This window comes from Accipiter gentilis, chromosome 25 (genome assembly GCF_929443795.1).
Source record: "Accipiter gentilis chromosome 25, bAccGen1.1, whole genome shotgun sequence".
NCBI lineage: Eukaryota > Metazoa > Chordata > Aves > Accipitriformes > Accipitridae > Astur > Astur gentilis.
Window position 1 is genome coordinate 3,319,125 of NC_064904.1, and position 23,886 is coordinate 3,343,010.

At 41.2% G+C, this 23,886-nt stretch overlaps 1 protein-coding gene across 1 annotated transcript in view; it reads right to left on the minus strand.

Moving 5' to 3' along the window:
• Window positions 1-711: 711 nt before the first annotated feature.
• The window catches only part of KCNK10 (potassium two pore domain channel subfamily K member 10), a 65,896-nt gene continuing 42,721 nt past the window's right edge, over window positions 712-23,886 (minus strand). The window contains exons 5-7 of the mRNA XM_049828507.1: window positions 6,625-6,811; window positions 3,328-3,470; window positions 712-1,341 (exon numbers count right to left, since the gene is read on the minus strand). Coding sequence (XP_049684464.1) covers window positions 712-1,341; window positions 3,328-3,470; window positions 6,625-6,811 — 960 coding nt within the window. The remainder of the gene's footprint in view (window positions 1,342-3,327; window positions 3,471-6,624; window positions 6,812-23,886) is intronic.

Sequence of the window (23,886 nt, forward strand, 5' to 3'; positions counted from 1 at the left end):
ACTTTCTTGCTGTGAGCTTACATTGAATATTTCCTACATGAGAAAAAAAATCCATTTTTTCTTTCCTTTTTTTTTTTTTGACACTGGTTAAGATAAATACCCACAGAGTTGTTTGTTTGTTTGTTTGTTTTAATGAAAAGAGCAAGCCGAGCCTTAAATATGTCTATATTGATTTTCCAAACCAGCACCCAGCTGGCGGCTGTGTCCATGGACATTCTTTTGGAGTTTAGAAAGATAATGCATCTGATTCAAAAATGGAAAAAAAAAAAAAATCTAGCTTGGATCACGTGCCAAAACGTAAACTAAGCCTTACTGAAAGTTTCTAGTTCAATCCAAACATTTCTCCTCTTTTTAATCACCAGGGGAAGGCTTTATGGATGCATACTCCATTACAAAGATACACTCTTTTTCATCCCTTTCAAACGCTCTTCTTCCATAGCTGCCATTGCCATGGTTCAGTCTCTTCCTTTGCGTCTTTCCCTGGTAATCTTATACAGGCTGAAATTTCCATGTGCGTAGCTTTCTGTTGCCATTCTGCAGTGCTGTGTTCCTGAATTGTTTTGGCAGAGCAAGCTTGAGTCTTTATGGCACAGTGAAATATTCTTCGATGCTATATAATTCAGACTGAATAAGGAGTCTGTATAAGGCACGTGTCTCAATATATATATGTATATAAAAACACTAACTTTGTTAATTCAAGTCAGGCATCTTTTACATTAAATTTCTGTCTTCAAGTAACGCTTTGTTTTCATGTTCCCTTTCTTTGGTTTCATTGGGGATCACTCCATTCTCCAGGTCCGAGTGCTGCTGGATGCAGTCGGTCAGTACTGCAGTGCTAGAAGAGTTATCAGAATTACACATCTTCTCTGACTCCTCTTCCTTTTTTTCTTCATCCAAGGAGTAGTTTCGGAAGGTCTCATAAATTTTACGCACATCCTCAGGGATGGTCTTTTTGAGGTCTTTGTTTTTCCTTTTGGTCATCTTAGCAGATGATCCAAACTTGTTAATGATGTTGTCTTCGGATGCGCCCTGCCCGTGCTTGTTGAGCTGATCTGACCCTTTAAGACGCAGGTTGTTAGGCCTGTTGTTGATGCTTTCCTGAGATGAGGCCTTGAAGCGTCCTGTTTCCAAGGCAGTAAAGACAGAGCGCTTCTCTGGGGAGAGCATGTCTAAGGAATGGGCTCGCTGGTCCAGGCCCAGGCGCCTGCGCTCCATGCTCCGGATGGTGGCTGCACGCTGAAGTTTGTCATGGATCTCCACACTGAGCCGCCTCCTTGTCTCTCTGAACTCAGCTGTCACATTTGCTTTCCACTCAGCTGCGTGGGCCTTTATTTCTCCAACCTTTACAACAATAAGAAAGAGAAATGAATATAAAAAGAGCAAAAGCACAGAAGGGTAGCACAAGCGCTTTCTTGTCTAGCATAGAATCAGAGACCAGTCCCAGCTCCAGTGCATCCATCTAGACCCAAACTTCAGCAGCAAAGTGGCTATACTGGGCAATCTCTAAACACACCAACTAGTGACTAGCTAATGTCTTGTGTGTCATATAACTTGTCTGCCTGTTTCACATTTTGCCACCCCCCACATTTTATAGCTGTGTTACATGATAGCAGGTATTTATGCCAATCCCTCCTTGGTTAAGAACAAAATTCCTGACTTATAATGTCAGTGGTAAATGATGAGGACTGAGTAAAATTAATCACATATAGTTACACCAATATACTTCAGAACAGCACAACAACCAGTGTAGCAATACAATAATGTATTTTCCCATATTGCTTATGGATGGAGCTGTTCAGTCCCGCTGAAGATTCTGTTCAGTGCTACAAGGCCACAGAGCAATTAACAGAAATACCTATTAGATAATTCCAAGTGGACCTCTGACTGATCCAGTCATTCTCAGGGACAAATATAGCTGTTTTTAATGGAGGTTTCCACTGCATAACTGTCCAAACACCGCCCTCTCAAGGCAGCTGGAGGAGGTGTCGACACATACTGTGTGGGCACCATAAGCATGTCCTTAAATGTCTCACTGCTTTGCTTTGTTTTAGTCCTTGGCACCTGAGAGCAGAATAATGGCTAAGAATAAAGCACCTACACGGCTGCTGTGTTAAATAAATATTTCTTCCAAAATGAGAGAAAAAGAAGGTAAATGACCAAGCAATATCTCAGTCAACACAGGCCTTTTCCGAAGTTCAGCTAAAGGAGAACAGATTCAGGAGTATGATGTCTGCAAGAGCCCACCAAGGTCAATGGTTTGCTTGGGCTGCTGTAGCCAGAACTCAGTTTCTGCCTTCAGTGATCCACAAGGAAGTCATCTTTGGTTCCTCAGGCCAGATGAGCAGGTGTCCATTAGAACTGCATTACTTGTGGGAGCAGGCATCTCACACTCACCATAAGAGATCAGATTCCCACATGTAGGTGCCTGATGTTCAACCTGACTGCCAAACTCTCTGTGAAGCCCCTTTTTTCACGGATGTGTGCAGGGGACACATCTGAGGCAGCGCAGATATTTTCATAAATGATAAACAGAAATACCCCTCTGCCAAACTTTGTCTATGCCTGGTCTTTGGCTAACCCTGCCAGGTTAGCTTTGCCAGTAATGAAGAAGGAGATTGCCTTAAAAATTGAAATTATATTATTAACGTCCTCCACAGTAGGCTTCGGCTCTAGAGTCATGGCAATTGCCTTCTATTTTCCACTTTTATTTGAGTGACACATTAGCAATACTGTCTTTGAATCATGGAGGGCATGTTCTGAGTGAATTTAATCATGTTCTCCCTGACGCTGATTACTCAGTTTCTTCAATTTTTAATAATATGGTAGTCAGTAAAGGGCCTGAATCTGAACTCTTATTCAGAGCCATATTCCGTGACATAGGGAAAGGTGGGAAAACTCAATATAAACCCCTGGTTTAAAGGCAGGTTCTTGTCCCGTAAGGAAGAGAGCCAACTAATGTCTTCAAAACCTATGCATGTCTAATTTTTAAAGAGAAAACACTGAATTTTTTATCACAACTTTGTAGCTAGTTTCAGAGCGAAGGCTGGCCTTTTTTATTCCGTAATTGCAATCCTACTGATGTGTTCTGCGTATTTGGTAGTACTGATAGAGGTGTAACAGCCTAGGCTGCTTCAGTTGCTTTTTTTCCTTCCTTTGTGAAGGAGCTAGAGATCAGAGCTAACTGGATACCAAAGGCAGCCGGTGGAGTAAACCACAGGGAATACTGAGCATTTGTCATGCAGAGGAGTATCCTTCTTTAGACAAGCAGGAATCGGGCACTTAAAGCTCTCATAAAATGACAAACCACTGAGAAATTACTAGTCATACCTCTTCTTTTGTCTTCTTGGACAGGACTCTTAACCAGTCTCCAATCATACTCAGGACAGCAGCAAAATAGGCAAGGCCAACAAGGATCCAGAACCACACTAAGGGTTTATACCACTCCCGGTAATGGATGTCAGCATTTCCTCCTGAAATAAGCATATACTTATGCTTAGGAATCATGAGATGCCAAAATTATGACAAAATAGCTACAATTCTGAGAAATTCCTGAAAGTATTTCTTGACTCTTGCCAACACTACTGTAGTTCTAATAATAGATGAGAGGACTGTCAGATGGGAGGAACACAGTCTGTTCTTAATTTATAACTCTTTAAAATTATGTACTATTCTGCTGCTATGTGACCTACCACAGCACCTAGTAAACACTTTTCTTTATATTGCTCATACTTTGAAGCAAGTCTGAAATTCCTGCTTTGGTAGTACTTGCAACAGCATGAACACATTTCCAAGAAAAAGTTTGATACAGCTAGTCTTCCTTATTCTGAACTGCCTGCAGCCTGCTAGTTGCGAAACTTTACAGTTCAATGCCCTCAGGTTATAGTTTCCAGATTTTTTTGGTTTTACCTACAGGATTCAGAGACCTACATGCAGAAGAAAGAAAAGTAGCTTTGTCTTCCCCTCCAAATTAGGATATCTGACAGGAAGCCAACCCTGCATCAGCCCTGATAATGACATACTGTCTGCTTCGGTATCAGTTATAGAAATGCATTCTCTGGCCAGTGACTTGAGAGGAGGTATGGATCAAATGAAGCAACAAATGTCCTATATTGTTTTCATGCAAGTTTTAGGATGAGCTGGTAAAAAAAGTATGTGAGACATTTGGCAACTCTGCTGGACTATGAAGAGCCTAAAATATATGCAGTATCAGCCAGGCTGCTACCTACCACAAAACAGAATAAACTTTTCCAAAAGAAAGCAACCACAACCTCACTTTTGAGACTCCCAGTCCTATCACGGTGGTAAGTGCACTGCAATAATGAGACAGTGAGAGGCAGGCACAGCCCTGAGCTGAAGAGAGAGTGGCAGAGGTGGCACAGCCACATCCCTCAGTGCAGGTGAAGAAACACCACCTTTGGTGGTACCTGTGTAAATCTCTGCCTGAAGACCAAGTCTGCCAGGGGACTTGGGCAGAGGATTGCATATTTTCTGGACTCTAGTCTTGGTTAGACAAGAGCTAGACAGCAGTCTGTACCTCTGTATGACTGCAGAGAGCTTTGGGGATTTTCCCCCATTAAAATCACTGGACAACAGAGATCAGTGTTTGCCCCTGAGCTTTTTGCAATCTGAGACATTCCTACAACTCTTTAATTTTACCCAGACTCAGTAGGAGCGTATGTACAGTGATCCAACATCCCTGTGGAAGCTCAGACATTTGAGAATTGGCAGGGACCCAAATATTGGTTTTGATATTAATCTCTCCCCATACACAGCATGAATCACTCTCTTTTTTCCAGTGTTTAAGAGTGGGAAACAATGGGAGGTGGGGGCTGCTGTTGCTATGGTACAACGAGGCTCTTCTGATAATACGTGTCCCTGAGGAAGCTCGCTATGAAGCAGATTGTCTAGGTCTGTCTTACGGAGTAATCAGGCAACTGAGAAAGTATGAGACCACTTTTTTCAGCCTATCAGATATTCTGTTTTTTCAGGCTCCATCCACAATTGTATTGCCAACAGTAGTACAAAAACTCCCAAAAGCTGGGACACGTTCTAAGTGGAATAAATCAGCATAGCTCCATTGATGTGGTTTTACCCAATGCAATGTAGCATTTTCCCTTTGATGTCAAAGGGACAGAGAAATGGAGAGTTTAAAGTAAAAGAAAATAAAAGTGACAGAAAATCTGTCCCAAAACCAGCAATGAAACCCAAATCTCCTGGTGATCACCTGCCTTAAAATCTTATCATGAGATTACCTCTGAAGTTTTCTCATTCAGGGTCCTCCATTTGATTTTTGAAAAATCCTGGTTGTTAGTAGCCAGCCAGCTGTGGATTATATTCTCCTAATCATGTTGGATTTAGAACAATTTAATTTCATGTTCAGGGCTTTTTTACTATTATGTAATTACAGAAAACAATACCAAAGTGTGTTATGCTTAAGAAAAATATTGTGAAATATTTGTATTTCACACTGTGATACCACAAAGACAGAATATCAATGACCTTCTCTTCACTTTTAAGTGGTTAAAATGAACCAAGCTCATACAATCACTTCTGTATCTGAATGCTCATAAAATGCTTCTTTTTCATATCTGGGGCTCTCTTTGTTTGGTGCCTTTTTTTCCTCAGTAATTCATGTCTTCTATACCACTACAACATAAAAAAAGGAAGATCACAGCCTTGTCTACAAAAAAGACTTGTCTACAGCTCTTCAGCAAAGAAAATTGTATATATTCCTGCACTTGTATTTAATGTTTTCTAACTCATTCATATTTCACTGATTTATGGAAAGTAACAAAACAGTGGCTGTTTGTAACACAGGCATCTTAATGCCTTTAATTAGGACCGCTAATAGGAATGAGGTGTAAGGGTCATGCACTAATGGGAAAAAAAATTCAACTTATTTTAACCACCTTTTTGTTAGCAAGGCAGTAGAGTGAAAAAAAAATATCTCTCATCTCTCCAGCCAACAATCTTGACTCACTCTTTGGAAATTGGTAAGGATAGATATTTATAGTTCCTGCTAGTACTGTATTAATCTTGGAGAGTATCCCCCTAGCACTGAGATGCATACCCCATTAGTCCTTCTCTTCCTATATCAGTTTTCCTTAACAGGGCAACTGCAATGTCAAAATTTCTGCCAAGGTTAGAGAACAAAATGCAGCTTCTGAAATGCTGCAGCTCCTGTAGTAGAGGGCCACTACTGCATCCGACCAGAGATTTCTCCAGTCTTATGGCTAAGCCCTACTTTCTAAAAGCTTCATTCATTCATCATTTTGGCTACTTGCTTCAGCAATCAGCCTCAGATTGAGACCTAATGGTCTAATACAAATCTTGAATTCAATGGGAAAGTCATTTGACTTGTACATAATTCATTGCACAATAAAGAAAAATCAGGACTTCCCAGGCTTGCGTTATCTACACTGCTGAAAGCTTGCAGTCTCCAGATGGCAAGGCACCTGGATCTTAAATCAACCTGGTGTCCTATTGCACAGTAACCCCAACAGAAACACCTGGCATCATTTCACTGGAATATAACACATTGTGAAAAACGTCCTCTCTACACCAGAAAACAAATTCTAAGAGCCAAGGCTCTCATGAACAGCATCTAGGCTCAAAGCTGCTCACCTGCTACAAAGTCACCGAAGCCAACGGTAGTCAGAGTGACAACCACAAAGTAGATGGACTCCAAGGCTGTCCATCCCTCGATGTGTTTGAAGATAACTGCAGGAATGGTCACAAAGACAATGCAGCCTGCCAGGATGAAGAGGATGGTGGAGATCACCCGAATCTTTGTTTGACTCACTTGCTTTTTCTAGAAAGAAAAAAAAATATATTTGAGTGGATTTCTGGGACTGTATACCTTGTGAATGGCAGACTGATCATGCTGGTGTGACCTGGTATTTCTCTTTCTGCCTTTTGTGAGCTTATTAGGTAGAAAAGAACCCTCCCTCCCCATTAGTGAGAGCCCTCCCTGGGCAATAGTGCACCTCTACATTTGGCCCCAGAAAAACGGTGATTCCCATTTTCCATGCACTAGGCAGTCACTAACCTACCAGAAATAGCCTGGAAAAACAGTCCTGAGCTTCAGAAAGGCTCCAGTACCCTCCAGTTCAGGTTCGATGTGTAAGAAAAAGTGCACATTCACACCTCCATACATACATATGTACACCCACATTGCCTCACCAGCCCCAAGCATTCAACAAGCAAGACCAAGACTGAAATGAAAATAAACCCTGTTTTTCTTCTAAAGCCCTGAGATTTTTTGTAGAAATAATACGTGCTTCAGGTTTTCTAGACTTTCCTTGACTCAGGATTTCCATATTTCATTCACAAACATGAAGATTAAATCTCCTTTTCAAAAATAGATAGCTATATTATCGGTTTACTCCAGAAATAAAGGACTTATGTCAAATACCAAACAACCTGAGATAAAATTACCTATGCAAATCCACACTGGAAAGCTCTTGAACAAAGAGTATTTGTGTTACTGGCTGCTACAAACCGAATACTAATATGAGCAGTGTAATTGCAACATTTTACACTCCTAGATCATATAAACTCTCACTTTATTTAATGTAAACCCTAGATTTTGTTTCCAGTAATACTGATGCAAGCCTAGATTAACACAACTGATGGATTTATTTCAGATTTTCTGTGCTGTAAGTAAACTCAAAATTCAATAGAGTTTCAAAAGAAACCTAGAAATTACTAACAATCTTACTGTGGATTAATTACAGTGGCAGTGTAAATTCTGCATTTATCCTGGAAAACAAATGTGGAGGTCACTGTAAGTGACTTATTTCCAAATTAGTTTTCCAAATCAAGTATCTCCCTTAACCCAGAAGTGAGATCTCATTTCAGATTAGGACATTGACTAGGCAGGAAATAATGTCTCAAGTTATCTTTATAATATACAGGGGCAATATTGCCTGAACTAGTTAATATCTAACCAATTTGTGAGCAGTACTACTGCTTCCACTAAAGCAGTGGAATAAACACATAAGTGTTTATTTTAGAGGTGCAATGTCTGGCCATCATTAGGCACTCATGTGACCTGGGATACTCTGCATTTAGAATGCAGGTAGCAGAATAAATATACAATATTTCATAAATAGTTTTAGTTCTGAAACTGTTTGACATTATTATCTCTATGCTTAATTTTTTTCTTTTTGTGTGTGTGCATTGTTTTCTGTGTCTGGCTGAACAAAACCGGTTAAATAGGATTAGTAATACAATGCCATAAATAAGATTAATCAAATACAAGACATGGAAAAAACTGCCACTGAAGAACCAAGGCGAAAAACAACACAAGAATGTAAACCCTGACTTGACTTCTTATTTCCTTTTTTCCTGGGGAGCCATTTTGAGCAGTTTGCTAAAATACTAAAGGCTGATCTAGCTTCTTTAAGAGTTACGGACACACATTCACAATGGCAGGATTTCACTTACTTATGTGTAGTGAAGGGAAAGCAACTGATCACATGGATGCTACATGGTGTCTTAGACTGGCACGCTTGCTTTTGGTCATGGAGGACCAAGATTTAACCAAGTTCTTGTTTATTTACTGGTTTGGTCAACGTGACTTATTCACTTCCACTAAATGATTCAGTTTCCTGGCACGTAAAAATGAAATGGCAGACACCTCACTAGAGTGGAAGTTATGAGGCACATGCAGTGCTGTATAGTACTGGGAATCCTTGGACAAAGTACTTTGGGGTTGCCAAGCACTACTAGCAAAGCAAAGTTATGCACAGTAAACCTTCCTCCAGTCCCCACACAGCAAAATTAAAATGCATTTCAATATGTATCAGGATTGTCTTGTCTCATGGTAAAAACAGGAGTGGAAAGAATGGCCTACCAATCTGTACCAAATGGTCAGGACATCGACTTGTTCATGAGTGATAAATTCAGCCAAAGTTTGTTGGGTGTTTTTAAGTAAAAACACTAACAATGTTAATGAGAGGCTCTGCAGAAAGGCCTGACTCATGGTTATTGTGCATCTCAGTTACTCCCACAACAGTGGAGCAGCTGAGGCTCTATTTTTTCCCTATTCTTCCACTGGTACAAATGAAGTCAAAAAGCAATGGTGAATCAAGCACAGCATTTTTAGAGCTACTGAAAAGAGCACAAAAGCAATACTCAGAAGCAGAATTACTTAATGGACAGTGACACATGAAATTCAACGTACAGGTGCAAAGGGAGTCTTTTTGCAGTTAGATATGCATTCTGGGGATATTCACAGTAGAGTATAACTGCTATAGACCCAAAAAAATGCTAAGGCATAAACGTCATTATTCATGGAATATGTACATTGTAGTAATCATATGTTACAAAAAGGTTGGCTTGCATGTTTTCCTTGTGGAGGGAGCTGGCCTTGCTATTTTCCTACAAAGAACATTATTTTGTGCTGCCCAGGTTCTCAGGAATAAGGAATACAGCCTTTACATTCCAGTTTTGGCACAGTTGTATTAAGATGAGACTAGATTAGCCTAAACCACTGCAGTATTAGACTGTACCAAGTCATTATTAAAAAATAAATAAATATATATGTACTAATGGCTGAGAAATCTTGAAAGGTTCATACCTCAGGCCTTTGACTTTGACTGAGTCTGAAAAATTAGGCTGGTATTTTCGCAAGAACAGAAAAAAAAAATCCCCTAAGTTCTGCAAAGGAAGTTTTTTCCTCAGGACAGTATATTTCAGAGGAACAGCGATCTTATGCCTTTTTGATACTTCTGCTCTCTTTTTCCAGCCTAATGCCCTGGTCACCATGGTACAGAATTGGTTTCCCACTTGCTTGCTTTTCTTGCCACCTCTCCCTCCTCCTACCTGGCCTTGTTTTACCATGCAGGACTCTGTAGTAAGACTCCAAATAAACTCATCAAGTACTGCAGGTCATTGCAGTGTAATAGATCTGCCTGTCAAAGAAACTTAGGTATACCCAGTGTTCCCACAGTATATGAACTTTTAACAGCCTTGTGGAAAATGCTCTCCAGCTGTACGCTGGCTTTACTAACACACAAGAATTGCATTTAGGATTCTAACACTGAAAGAACTTTTTGTTTTAAATAGTATTTGCAACCTGAAGCCAAACACTGGCAAATAGCTGAGTAACTCCAGCCAGGCTAACAAATCCTCTGAACCCATTTTTTGGCATAAATGCAGAATTTTCTCTGTCAAAATGAAACAGTAAGAGACACATTTTTCCTGCAATAGTAGTTCATCTCATAGTGGTTTAAGTAAAATGAAAACACTTTTGAAAGAGCTGTTTTCTACTTTTTTTTCCCCAGTTTTGTTTTACCAACAAGTACTCTCCACATTGACGGAGCAGATAATTTGTGAGACATTCACCAAATATAAATAAATTAGTGCCTGCTAATGAGAAAGGCCTCAATTTAAATCCACCTTGAGATAATCTGGAAAAGATTAAAGTAGGAATCTAAGAAGAAAAGATGGAGAGTTTTCAATCATATAACAACCTAAGAGGGGTCATTTCCATTTACTAATGAAGTTGCTGATTTTACTCTTAAGGTGGTTAATCATAGAATAGAATCATAGAATCATTTAGGTTGGAAAAGACCTTCAAGATCATAAGAGTCCAACCATCATCCATGCCCACTAAACCATGTTCTGGAGTACCTTGTCTATGTGCTTTTTGAACACCTCCAGGGATGGTGACTCAACCACTTCCCTGGGCAGCCTATTCCAATGCCTGACAACCCTCCCAGTAAAGAAATTTTTCCTAATATCCAACCTAAATCTCCCTTGCCGCAACTTGAGGCCATTTCCTCTCGTCCTATCTCCAGCCACCTGACAGAAGAGACCGGCACCCACCTCGCTACAGCCTCCTTTCAGGTAGTTGTAGAGAGCGATAAGGTCTCCCCCCAGCCTCCTTTTCTGCAGACTAAACAGCCCCAGCTCAGTCAGCCGCTCCTCACAAGACTTGTGCTCCAGGCCCCTCACCAGCTTGGTCGCCCTTCTCTGGACACGCTCCAGCACCTCCATGTCTTTCCTGCAGTGAGGAGCCCAAAACTGAACACAGGACTCGAGGTGCGGCCTCACCAGTACAGGGGACGATCACCTCCCTGCTCCTGCTGGCCACGCTGTTTCTGATACAGGCCAGGATGCCGTTGGCCGCCTTGCCCACCTGGGCACATACTGGCTCACATTCAGCCGGCTGTCGACCAGCACCCCCAGGCCCTTTTCCACTGGGCAGTTTTCCAGCCACCCTTCCCCAGGCCTGTAGCGCTGCGTGGGGCTGTTGTGAGCCAAGTGCAGGACCCGGCACTTGGCCTTGTTGAACCTCACACCTTGTTGAACCTTGTTGAATTGGCCTCGGCCCATCGATCCAGCCTGTCCAGATCCCTCTGCAGAGCCTTCCTACCCTCAAGCAGTTAAGTGCTAAACAGGCAAAATCACTGCATATAACATCATCTTGTTCCTATTAATTCAAACAACCTAATGTCAATCTGCTCCAGTGACAAGAGGGGTGAGGACAGACATTCTTATGGAGACATCCTTACCAGTGGAATTTACTTCTTATGCATCTTTTCCATCAATGAGTGTGACCTTGCTCTTTCCTTGTTTTCTATTACATACACTGGGGTCTTATAGGTTTTGGTCTTATCCAATAATTTCAGGAGTTAAAAGAAATCACTTTTTCTTTCTCCTTTTATTTCTCTCTCTCTGGTCATTAATTCAGGCACAGTTTTTCTGACCTAAATGTTGACAACAACAGGACCAGACGAGGTTCTTAAGTTCGCAAGCTGAGGCCACAGGCATGATACATAATCCTTCCAAAATGGAGTAGATACTGGTTTTTTCCAAGTAGAAGACATTAAGCACAGGATAAAAAGATGCTATAGCCACTTTTCAGACTAGGCTAAGTGCTAAATATATGGAACATATATTATTTCCATGAATTTCAAATATGCATATTCCAAGCTTTTGTAGTGTCACCTCCCATTTCACAGAAACTCCACCAATATACAGTACTACTCAACCAAAAATAGCACTGGAACATTTGCTGCTTCACAGTGAGCTCAGATGGTTCTTCTGTCTTCCAAACTTTTTCTTTTCTGAATTCCTGACAAATATCCCCAAGACTCCAAGCAAGTTGTTTACCTTTTTGGCTAGATGACCAATGACATATTTTTAATGCTGGTATACTATGCCTTCATGGAACATGCTGTCCTCATCTCTCCACAAGGCTCTGCATTTTGGAGCACTCCTCCAAAGAAAACACATTTCTTTCTTTAACATTTCTTTTGTCCCTTTCACCTACTCTTAACTTTATGCCCTCTCCCGTACTGCCAGCTGTTCTTGGAACAGACTGTCTCTGCCCATGCACTAATTAAACAGCTTGTCTTCCAAATCACTTTCTCCAGATCAAAATATTTTAAAAAGAGGAAAGCCAGTTTTTGTACTCAAAGCATGAAACAGAATATCAGATACATCGGTTCTACTTTTTTCTCTGCCACAAACATTAGGTATGTCCTTAGTCAAAACAATTTTGCTAGGCTAGTGTAGACAGTGCAGGTAGACATAGGTTCACACCGCTTGCCTTTCAGATCAGTCAAATGCAAGCGAGCTCTGGTCCAGAGCCTGGCACATACCTCAGTAAAGTGTGATAGCCATCTCAACAGGCTGTTCAGAAAGACTGGCACAGCACTGGGCTTACAGAGCTCCTCAGCATGGTCGCATCAACATCACTGCTGCCTATACCTGTCAGTGTGGATTTCATTCTGCCTTGTCCTACCTCCTTCACATTCAAAATGAGACTGAAACAAAATGTATTTTAATTATCACTGGCTTGGAGATAACATCTAGAACAATATACGAATCTTTTGTTCTCTGAACACAGCCAGTACCAGCCAGCTCCAACAGACCCACTGCAGGACACCACTGAGCCCCTCAGCCATGACGGTGGCACCTCTGGGAAAGTGTATTTAAGAAAGGGCGGAAACGCTGGACAGGCAGAGGAGGAGGGAATAACAAGGTCAGGGGAGTGAGAGGTGCTCAATGGCAGAGCAGGACTGTGGCCCATGGAGGACCAGCGCTGGAGCAGAGGAAAAGAGTTGAGAAGGAAGGATAGGCAGAGGGTGGTATGGATGCACACATAACCAAATCCAACAGGTCTTAAACCTCAGATTTATTCTTCAGTAAAAAGTTAGTTAGAAGTCCAGTAACATTTTATAAACCACAGGCTCAATGATGTAAAGAGAATTAATACTACACGGCCGATGCAAGAATCCCCAAGATCTAAAGTGATGGCTCCAAAACGCACATATCACTCCCCTAAAAGCTGAGGGCTCTCTCCCTCCAGGAGTTACCTCGGACGGTGCCCCGACCCGAGGGGGAGTCCCCAACTGCAGACCCCCTGCTCCGAGGAGGGCTGATTCCAACGTGTCCTCCAGCGGGACCCCGTTCCCTGTTGAATCTGACCTGTGGCCGTTTAATTCTATTGCCTAGGAGGGTCACCTCGGTGTACCTGGCGCATCTCGATTGGCCAGTGTCCTGGGTTCAGCTGGGATAGAGTTAATTTTTACAGGAACCTGGGAGGTGGGGGCATAGCCGGGGCAGCTGACCTGAACTAGCCAAGGAGCTATTCCATACCATGGGACATCCTGCCCAGTATATAAATGGGGAGCGGGCTGGGGGGTGGTCTCTGTTTTCGGTGGGGGAAGTGGCGGAGCGTCGGGTCCCGGGTGGTGAGCAGTTGCACTGTGCATCACTCTTTTTGTATACTTTTTTTTTTCATTAGTGCCGTTGTTGTTGTTGTAATCTCTTTGTGTTTGTCCCAGTAAACTGCCTTTATCTCAACCCTCGAGGTTCCAGTTTCTTTTTCTTTTCTCTCCTCCGTCTCCTCCCCATCCCACCGGAGGCGGGCGGAGGAGTGAGCGAGCGGCTGCGTGGTCCTTTGGTACCGGCCGGGCTGAAACCACGACAGCCAGTTCAAATTTCAGCCTGCGGCCTCCAGGGTTTAGGGGTTTTTTTCTTTCCCCTTCTCCCTGCCTGGAGAAGTTTTGCTTCCTGCTGGCGGGACTGGGGGGTGGAGTGCACTGCCACAGAGGGAAACCACTGCGTGCTAATCCCAACCCCTGTGCCATTCACCACCACACTGGAGAGACGGAGTGTGACCTGTGGCAATAAAACAGGTGGAGGAGAGCTGTCTGGAGTGACCTGAGCCTGGGACTGAAGCTGAGCCTGGGAAAGGGGGAGGAAAAGCAACCTGAATGTTTGTCAATTTTTTTATTTCCAAATAGCCAACGCAGTACTTTAAAAATTATACTAATTGGCAATAAATTAAATTCCTCAAGTCAAGTCTGGTTTGCCCATGACAGCACTTGTAAGTGATTTTTCTGTCTTTATTTTGACCCACAAGCTTTCTCACTCTCATTCTTCATATTTTCTTCCCGTCCCACTGCAGGGAGGAGAGTGAGCAAGCAGCTGTGTGGGTGCTTGCTGCCAGCCAGGGCTTACTCACCGCATTAATGAAGAAGGCAACACCCCTTGAAAGCATAGCAGCAGAATTCTAAATAATGTATTTTAAAATATATACAACATTTCAGACACCTCCATGGGTTAAGAACTGTAGTTTGAACCATTCAACTAGAGATGGGCTTCCCCCACTCTAACTAGCTCTTTTGGTGCCTCAATGCTATTTTAATTCTCATGTTTTATAAAGAACACTGCTATTGCTGCACAAGAAGATGCAAAATCCATTCCCTATTTCTTAACTGTAGAAAGTACCATAGGGGAGACAGATAGAAAAAGCTGAACGCACTCCCATTTGTTACTAAGCTTGGGAGAGGCAGTCCTGAATACATGCAAGGCACAGGTCAGTGTAAAGAAGGATTGTTTTTACATTGCTGTTTTCCCACATAAAACCACATTTCTGCGTGGTGTTTTTCTAGACCCAGACAGAACACGCAGCAAGCTTCTCACAGAGCAGCAGCTTTCTCTCATGTTATTTTTGTAAACCTCTAGGCATGGATCTTGCTGCAGTAGTAATGTGAGTACTGATACTGTGTTATGAAAATACAGAAACACTGGCTCGGAAACTTTCTAGGCTTGATATACTCCTTTTCAGCCTTCTTCCTCTCTCTAGAAAGCATACATAAGGCTTTCTGATATGCACCAACTAATTTCTGTACATTGCTTATTACGCTACTGAAAAAACAAAAATAACAATAATGAGCCCAAACCTCTGTTCTGGCTGAGCTGTGTTCAGCCCAAGAAAAAAAAAATATGTTGAATAAGAGGGATCCATGTATATATATGCTTTTCTCAGACATTGAAGCAGACAAAGGACAACAGAGGCTCATGGCACAGACCAGACTTAAGCGATTTCAAAGGATGCTCACAGAGACCGAATTTGGAATGTATTGCTCCTTTCTGAGTTACACCTATATTCCCCTCTCCCAGGGAGTGCAAGAATGGGTTAATAATGGTTGTTCCACATCACTTCCCTGTACCTGAATGGATTTTACCTTGCCATTCCTGGTAACCCTGGTTTTGATCAGTGTTGAGTCAATGCTTTCATCTTATTCATCAGTGCAATTCAGGGGAAAAAGTAAAATGCTGTTATGATGGTGCAAAGAAAAGTGCTACATAGCAGCAAGGCTAGATTTATGAGTATATGCTCAGCATCTAATTAAGAAATTTGTTACCTTCATCCAGCCTGTACATAACCTTGAAGCAGCATCTCGAGTGGGAAAGTAGCACAGTCCTCATGGCTGGGATGAGGCACCACGTACAGGTACCCTCATGAAGTAATTTCTATCTATTGCCTTTCAAGATCCATCACCCCCCTCACACTCAGTCTTTGATGCTTCCCCAAATGTTGCCCACAGGAATTTTGGAGGATATTCTGAAGAACACTAACAAAAATGGTTCTATGTATTTGTTGGGGGAGAGAGGGGATCAACAATTACTGTATTATGAGTGACATCGTGTTGCAGTTGCCTTTCTGTCTCGCTTTTCCTTTACCCCCTATTTTGCAAACTTAAACAATCTTGAGTTTAGGACTGTCTTTAGGATATAAATCAGGTTTTCAGAGATGGCAACACCTACATCAAAACCCTGGTACATATTTGGTATTTCAGCACAGCGCTGTCAGGAACACAGAGAAGTTTCCACAGTAATATGACCAAAACTTGAGGCAATAACAGAAAGAGGATATTCACCATTAGTACTTAGGAAAGAGTTTAACTTTCAGGCTGATGGCTGAAAAGTTCACATGTGCTTTGACACTAATCAGCAGCTTCCACTGAAGTATCTTATTTTTTAAGCTTCAGACAGAGTATCTAAGAAACCTTAGCTGCTCAGTAAACTGTTAATCATGCTTTCAGTTCCTGTTTGTCTTGTGTTTCATGAGAGATAATTGCTTGAGACTCACAGGGTTTATTTCCAGTGCACTTCACGGCAATTAAAAGTTATGTGACTAATAGTAATTTTTGCAGGAAGCAGGCAGGTATAGTTTTACCCTTAAGAACAGTGATTCCTGAATATTTCAAACCATAAAGAAGGACCGTTTAACTCACTTCCTTTCCAAGAAAATTGGGATTTAGGATCTGCATGGAAATGCAACTCCTTGCCACTGCTTGCCCTAAGATCATTCTGAATACTAAACTGGTTTCAAACCAGATGAGAAGTGGCAAAGGCTGAGCTTTGATATAAAGAAAGAAATAGTGCTCATCTTTTTTCACCACAGAAAACAGAAAAGAAGCAGATAGAGGGAACAATAGGTGGCAAAACGACAGAGATCATATTGCAGAGATAATCCCTGATGTACATAAAAAATAGCCTGAGTACATTCAAATTAACAGTGGAAGAAAACCCCTTCCTGAAAACATACTTCATCATTACTCTATTGTTTTTATGTTCTTCTTTAAGGATCATAAATCATCATCCATAGATTGATCCATCATCCGTAGAAGGGTTTGGAAACCCTTCTGCTAAGTGTCAATTGCCAAATACTCTCTTACCTTGCACTTAAATCAGTTTTTTAGCCACTAATTGCCTACTACGCTTGTCTTTGGTTTATTCATTAATTCTGTGGAAACATTCAAACAGGTGCTAAAATATTAGGCACCCTACAAAAAAAAGCTAAGTAGATGAAGAAAAACCCTGAAGATAACGGGATCTTGGCTTCATATACTACAATAGCTGCAGTCTATCCACAATCAGAAAGCAATATAATGAGAATTGCTTCCTAAATGAAAAATCAACTATTACAATTTACTGCAATACAGATAGATACCTGAACAGTGATAAATAAAGACTTTATATTAATCATGGATTCCTGACTAGTTTTTGTACAATATTCTGCTTTTAAGAGCTGTAAAATATTATGGGCACTGCAGTTCAGTGACAAGAGTATGACTCCAGTAAGAAGAATTATTTAAGGTTTGAACCTCTAATAATTCTAAATAATGAACAAAACAATAATGAAAAGATATTAAAAGGCTTCATGTAAGTGAGCAAAACAGTACAAGACTTCCTCTGAAGTGCCCTGTAGTCAACAGCTACACTGTGCAGTGCCTAACACTCACAGAAAGAGGTGTTACAGTAATACCTGTGATAATTACTTGGGGGATGGACTTCAATGCATATTGGGTTTCAGTTTTGGTGCACTGGAGCAGACTTGAGATTTCCAGATAACACTATACCCTGGATTTAAGCTAGTTTTAAAAGCTGGTTTTAGAATAGTCTTTCCTCCTCTATTTATACTATAATTTTTTTATTGAAACTGATTTGATTCTAAAATTGGAGCAATTATTCTCTCTTCCTGGCGTTGACTGTTCTCCTTTCTTAGAGCTGCTGCCTTCTCTTTCTAGCAACCCCAGGAATGCCCTTTCAACTACCACCAGGCTCAACACCTCCTGGGGCTCTCTTTAGAGGTAGATTCAGTTCAAGACCTTCATGATCCTCTCTTTGAAGTTGCCTCAGGCTCATGCTATACTTCTCACAAGACCTTACAGGCCTAACAGACATTATTGATAAAACCAAAATGTTTAAAAGATCTTGCAGAGATGTCAAGATCTGGATTTAACTGTTCAAGTTAATATTAACCCTTAAATTATATGCCAATTTGGAAGGGCTTATTGACTTGCAGGATTAAAGAAAGATGTGCTCCACAGCCAGCCCATGCAAGCTTTGGACTCTAAACTCATACCTGGCAACAGACCAGTGGATAAGAACAAATCAGCAAAGGTTTGCTGCACTTAAGTTACTTTCCCTGAAGCAGATTAGCTGTAAGCATCACTAGCTGAATTAAATACCCACTTAGAGGAAATAAAAAGCCAAAAGCTGGTATCCCTAGATTTTGCCATGAATTTTTTAGTACTAATGTACTATCTGAGCACTCTGCAGAAAAAGATACTTTCCTTCATCTAAAATACAATGGAGGGGGAAAGTGATCCAAAGAGTAAAAGCAACATATTCAAGCCCATATCACAAGCCAGTGGTTGAACCTAAAACAGAATCCAGAGACAAATTTGGCTCTGGTGGATGAAGAGTCACTGCATGTAATGAAGTCACAGCCTGCACCATTAGTTGTTTAGTTCACCCATAGGATTATCATTTGCCTGTATCTTCTATTGAGCACTGGAGTGCGAGGACTACTAAAGCAGGTGACGATCAAAAGCAAAAATAAAACTTCCTGCTATATTTCCATCACCACAATTAAAGCACCAGTTATAAAAATGAAAGAAGATGTGGCCTGCAGCATCTCAAGGAGAAAGGTATTTCAGAGGCAGGCATTGTAAAGTTACCACTCCTGTCTTTCATCCTCCAGTTCAACTTCATAAGCATCTACGGTCACTCTTCTGCTAGCCATACTACAGTAAAACGTCCAGATGGCCCTGGGTCTGGGCTGCTTTACATCCAAGAAAAGCAATTAGAACAACTCTTGTTTAGAAGGGCATTGAAGGAGTCCAGGCAGGAAGGAGCAGAGAGAAGAATACATTTGTAGTGTACAGAGACGCTAACAGTCCTCTTTGTAACAGATAAGTTACCGATGAACTAGAGGAGAATGCACCCAGAGTTTTCCAAACTGGAGCACCTGTCTTGACAATGAAGTCCTGGATTTCAGGAGTGCTCATGTATTTTCACTTAAAAAGGTGTCAGACAATATTTTTTGAGAGAAGGACTGACACACGCTTCCTCACTACTCCCTCTTGTTTTCTGCAGAGAGAAACTCCTTTTCAAGAGGATAGAGTGAGGAGTGCACTTGTCAGAAGTGGTTCATAATCCACTCCAGTATGGTGGGAGATACACTGTTTGAATTTCCATATGCTTAAAAAGTCATAGTCCTGAGGCCTTATGTTCCTGAGGACAGCACATCAGCCTTAAGTTGCTACAGACAAATGATTCAGAAGAGTCTAACATCACAGCTCTGACTGGTTTTAGTCAGTTATTTTTGGTCTAAATAAAGTTTGATGAGGAAGACAAGCAGAAATAAACAGAGGTAGAGCACGGTGTGTCCATGTTCAGTATGCTAACTGCTGTATACTGCTCTTCCAAGGTTCTCTTTCTGCCATGCTCTGTGTAGTTTCTATGCAAATACTGCAAGTTATGGATTCTTACAGTACCTTCATTCCTTATTTTCACTTTTATCATCAGCTAATTTACAAAAAGCATGTCTCCAGATTTAAAACAGAGGAGCTGAAAATGAAATTAGAATACTCACCAGATTAGTAAGTCTCTGTGGATGTATTGCTGGCAAGCACTAGAAAATATCTAGATTTTTTATGTTGTATATCTAGATAGTTCACTAAGATAACTTAGTGATACCTAACTGCAAAATTCGGATCTGGGTCTAGGTTTTGTTCTAAATCACCTCTAAATTTCAGGATGCTTAGATTTCAGGTGCATAACTACTTGAAATAAATATCACCGAAGTATCTACATACACATACATAAACTAATCCTTTGTTGACCTGCAAGCACCCCTTTTTTAATGTTGCTCAGGGAACTGTGACTCTCAGATGGACCTTCAAGTTGTTACAGGCAAAAGAACAGATAGTGAGCTGAGATTGCTTACATTGATTTGTTCTGGGTTTGTAAATCAGTGCTCTAAACCACTTCTTTTTATCTGTACAAGCTCTCACCACACAGATTATTTTTTCCTGAGCAAGTTATTCTGCTGTGTGGGGAGCAAAACAGAAGCAGCTTCAAAGAACCGAATTCCCAACTAGTGAGAGAGGCACAGATTCACAGGAATCAAATGAAAAATGTTTCAAGTCAGCATACTCTGTGGTCTGCACAATTTTTCTCTCCGAGGCTACATCACCTTTGGTCTTTCCATAACAAGGTGATCTTGTATATGAGGAAAGCATTTGCATTTCTTCCTCAAGGTTTTCCTGCGGGTAACTTACCAAGTTCCTATGAAACATTACTTCTGCGAGTGAAGGGGAATTCTGTGAATTATGAGGGAAAATTTCCTCTGCCATGTAGTGAGTGGCTGTTTGCTCCTACTTTCCCATTCTCCTAGCAGTATCTTCACATCAGCTTCACTTAATCTCTATCATCCCTAGCCACTGCTTTCAACCTCTCAGCCTTACTTTGTCTTTAATTTCCATCTGGCTTCTTCCCTCTAGAACTTTCTGCCTCACAACCAGCCTGCCATCTGATACTATCACATCCTTTTCTCTGCCTATATGTTTTCCTGTCCATTTAAAAACGCTGTTAACAAATCAGCGTTTCCAGTCTTAGGACACTGATGCCCTGTTCCTGGCTGGTTTCTATGGTATCAAAGTGCTAATAACCAATAACAGAATGTAATTAGATCTACTGGTTTTACTGCAAAAATAAGAAATTCTTACTAGATTATGGAAATGTAGGATTCCTTTCTGGTGACTGACTTTTTATATTTCTCAGCCATTTTGTTTTGGTGGAAATGTCCCAGGAAATTGTTAGCCTAAGCTCTGAACGCTGAAATTTCAGCTCATAAATCTCATATCATTTTGGAATAATACTGTGTACATGCACCAGTAGGTTGAATTTCACACCCCATCCTGACAGCTCTGTCTGGAGACAGAATGCCAGCAGATGGCAGATTGATCATTGCACTGGACTGTTCCACTGTGGAAGTTCTTGAGTGAGTGTTTTAAAAAAATTGTAGCATTTTTTCCTTACAGAAAATGACAGTGAATAACAGCATATTAAAAAAGAAAAGATAGGATGTTGATATTGTCAGTGGGTGTAATAACACACTGATGCTGGCTAGTAACAAAATGCAATAAAACAAAATAAAAGAGATCGTGCTGATTTTTGGTATATTTTAATTAGCTGTCAGGAATTGGAGAGGAAGTGTTTCCATCAGTCTTCCATTAATTTAATCTGTTCAAAAACATCGATGTCACATAGGCTACAAATAGGCTCTTACTAGCGAACGTACCACTTTTAGGTTATAATACATTTATCTATTAACCATGTGCCAAAATTTGAATTTAGTAACAACAGTGCAAATCCAGAATGATTTCACTGGTTTGCCTAAGCAGTGATCTGGTTTTGAATTTCTGGCTTTGGGAATGGTCTCATCTGAAAGTTTGATTGAGCTGCCAAAAATGAGAAGAATTGATGCTGCTATGGGGCTGGAAGACAAAGCACAGGGTGGGGACTGCCTGGCAGGAAGCAGATGGGGTCCCTGGGTATGGCATTACCCTCGTGAAGAAGAGGTAAAGGTAGTTCTTCAAGGAAACCTCGAACAGCTTTTTGAACAGCAAACTTTGCTGAGAACTCACTCACCAGTCCTGCACTGGTGTCAGGTATAACGCTACAGGTTTGACGTAAGCAAAGAGAAAGAAGAGGATGAGAAAGAGCAAGGGGACAGATAATGGAACAAATGGAAAGACAGAGGGGAGACAAAGAAAAAAGACTGTATTTTTAAGTGTTCCTCCTCTGCACAGTTACTTTCCTGTACAACATTTCTTTCCCATGAGCTATTTTCCATTCATTTTTGGATAAGGAATTTGTAAAGACAATTTCTGTCACTTGTACAGTAACAAAAGATATCAGAGAAAACAAAAATCTCTAAAAAGAAGTTGACTCTCTAAGATAAAGAGTAGCTAGGGTAGATCTCATGTATTCAGAAAGACATACAACAAAGTTGAGGAAAAGTAGAGCTTTGGTAGTTGCTAAAAGAAAGTTTTCCACCAGCTCTTACTCCTGCCCCAGCTCCAGCCCCGTCATCCAACTAAGAACTACTTTTCCTCAGACTGTTTCAAGGTTAAGGTAATGTCTACTGCTGTCTTTCAGGGAAAAGAGAAGAAGAAAAAAGGTGTACATCATTTTCATAACACTTGCACGTCTCTTAAATCTAGTGCACACCATTTCCCACAAGATCAACGGGCAAACAGGTTCTATAAGCTGAAAACCTGAAAGACAGGGAGTAGATGTGTCTGTTCTGACAAGTCCCTGGTTCAGTGAAGTGTGAGTTGTCTACAGAGGCATTGCATGTCTGCACAAAGTAGTGCATTTTCTTGAGACATGAGCTTCAGGGGTGCAGCCTTGCCACCATCCATGTCTGGCTGCTTGCTCACATCCCTGTATTGCAATTCACGCTCTACCAGCTGTGTTGCCAGACCTGTCCTCAGCCTCGTGCTGTAAGCCAGAGGAGGGAAAGCAGTAACCAAGACCAGGAACTGCTCACAGTGGCTTCACCTCAAAAGCCAGAAAATCCTGGAGCACTCTCAGAAGCACGTTGTGCCCAGGCTGAATGCCTGTATCTGTACTGAACTGCAAGATGCGGGAAGATCTGTCAGGTTATGCTTGTCCCATCTATTTCCAGTGAGAATCTAAACACTCGTTACAAGATTTGAATAAAGACTATCTGAATTTAGCCTATATTTAACTCATGATAATGACAGCTGCTGCATTCTGTAACTGTGCACTCTGCCTATGGAGTGCTTTACTTTCTATCTTTAGATGCTTCCAGCCTCTGTGTGTACAGAGCAAGCCAAAAGAATGGGGTTTGTTCTGCTGTTTATTATAGAAACAGTCTCAGGTCGTTCATAAGATCCCTCAAATATGTAAGAGAGCAATAGTTCTTTTATGGTTTTGTGCCACCTTGGAGTGAATATTTAATTTCTGTAGTGTCTGGAAAGCTTTGCCAGCTGAAAATAATTACAACTTGACAAATTTTTAAGTAGATTTTGAGTTTGTATGTGATTTTCTCAGATGGGCCGGGAGGACAGATTCATCACTGAATCCAGATATTGAATGCTTGTAACCAGTGCTAGTGAATCTGATGGCACTCTACATATCCATTTTCTGGGGAATCACACTTGTATGCATGTGAGAACAGACTAGTAGCCAGGTTCCGCCTCAGATTATTGAAGATGAGACATATAGGAAAAATCAGTAGCTGAGTAGGTAGGGCTTGCGTGAGGGATGCTTTGGTTTATGTCTCTGACCTAGTTGATGTTTATTTACTTGTACCAAACACGATTTCTACAGCAGGACAGATGGCATAGACCTGCCAAAGCGTGGTGTTTGGGATACCTCCTTGTATCCCAGGCAGCATCACTCTGCCAGTGCTTTCTGTTCCTAAAATGGTACATGAAAAGTTTCTGTTTTAGAAGTGTTATTTTGCAATGAAACACTTCCAGCCCTACCTAGTCACAAATGAATAGTAGTTTTCCTCGTTATCTACACACCAAAACAGCAGCAACATTTTGGATTACAAGATGAGCAGTGGCATGTGTCCAGATCCTTCTGCTGAAATATTCGTTTGATACTGGAGGTATAGTGTGTATTTGATAAGAGCAGATCTCTTTCCCTCTTTATGGAGTTCAAATTGTTCTTAAAATTCCAACAGAGTGCATGGGCTGATCACTGCAATAACCAAATGTGGCATTCTTAGGCTCTAATTTGTGCTGC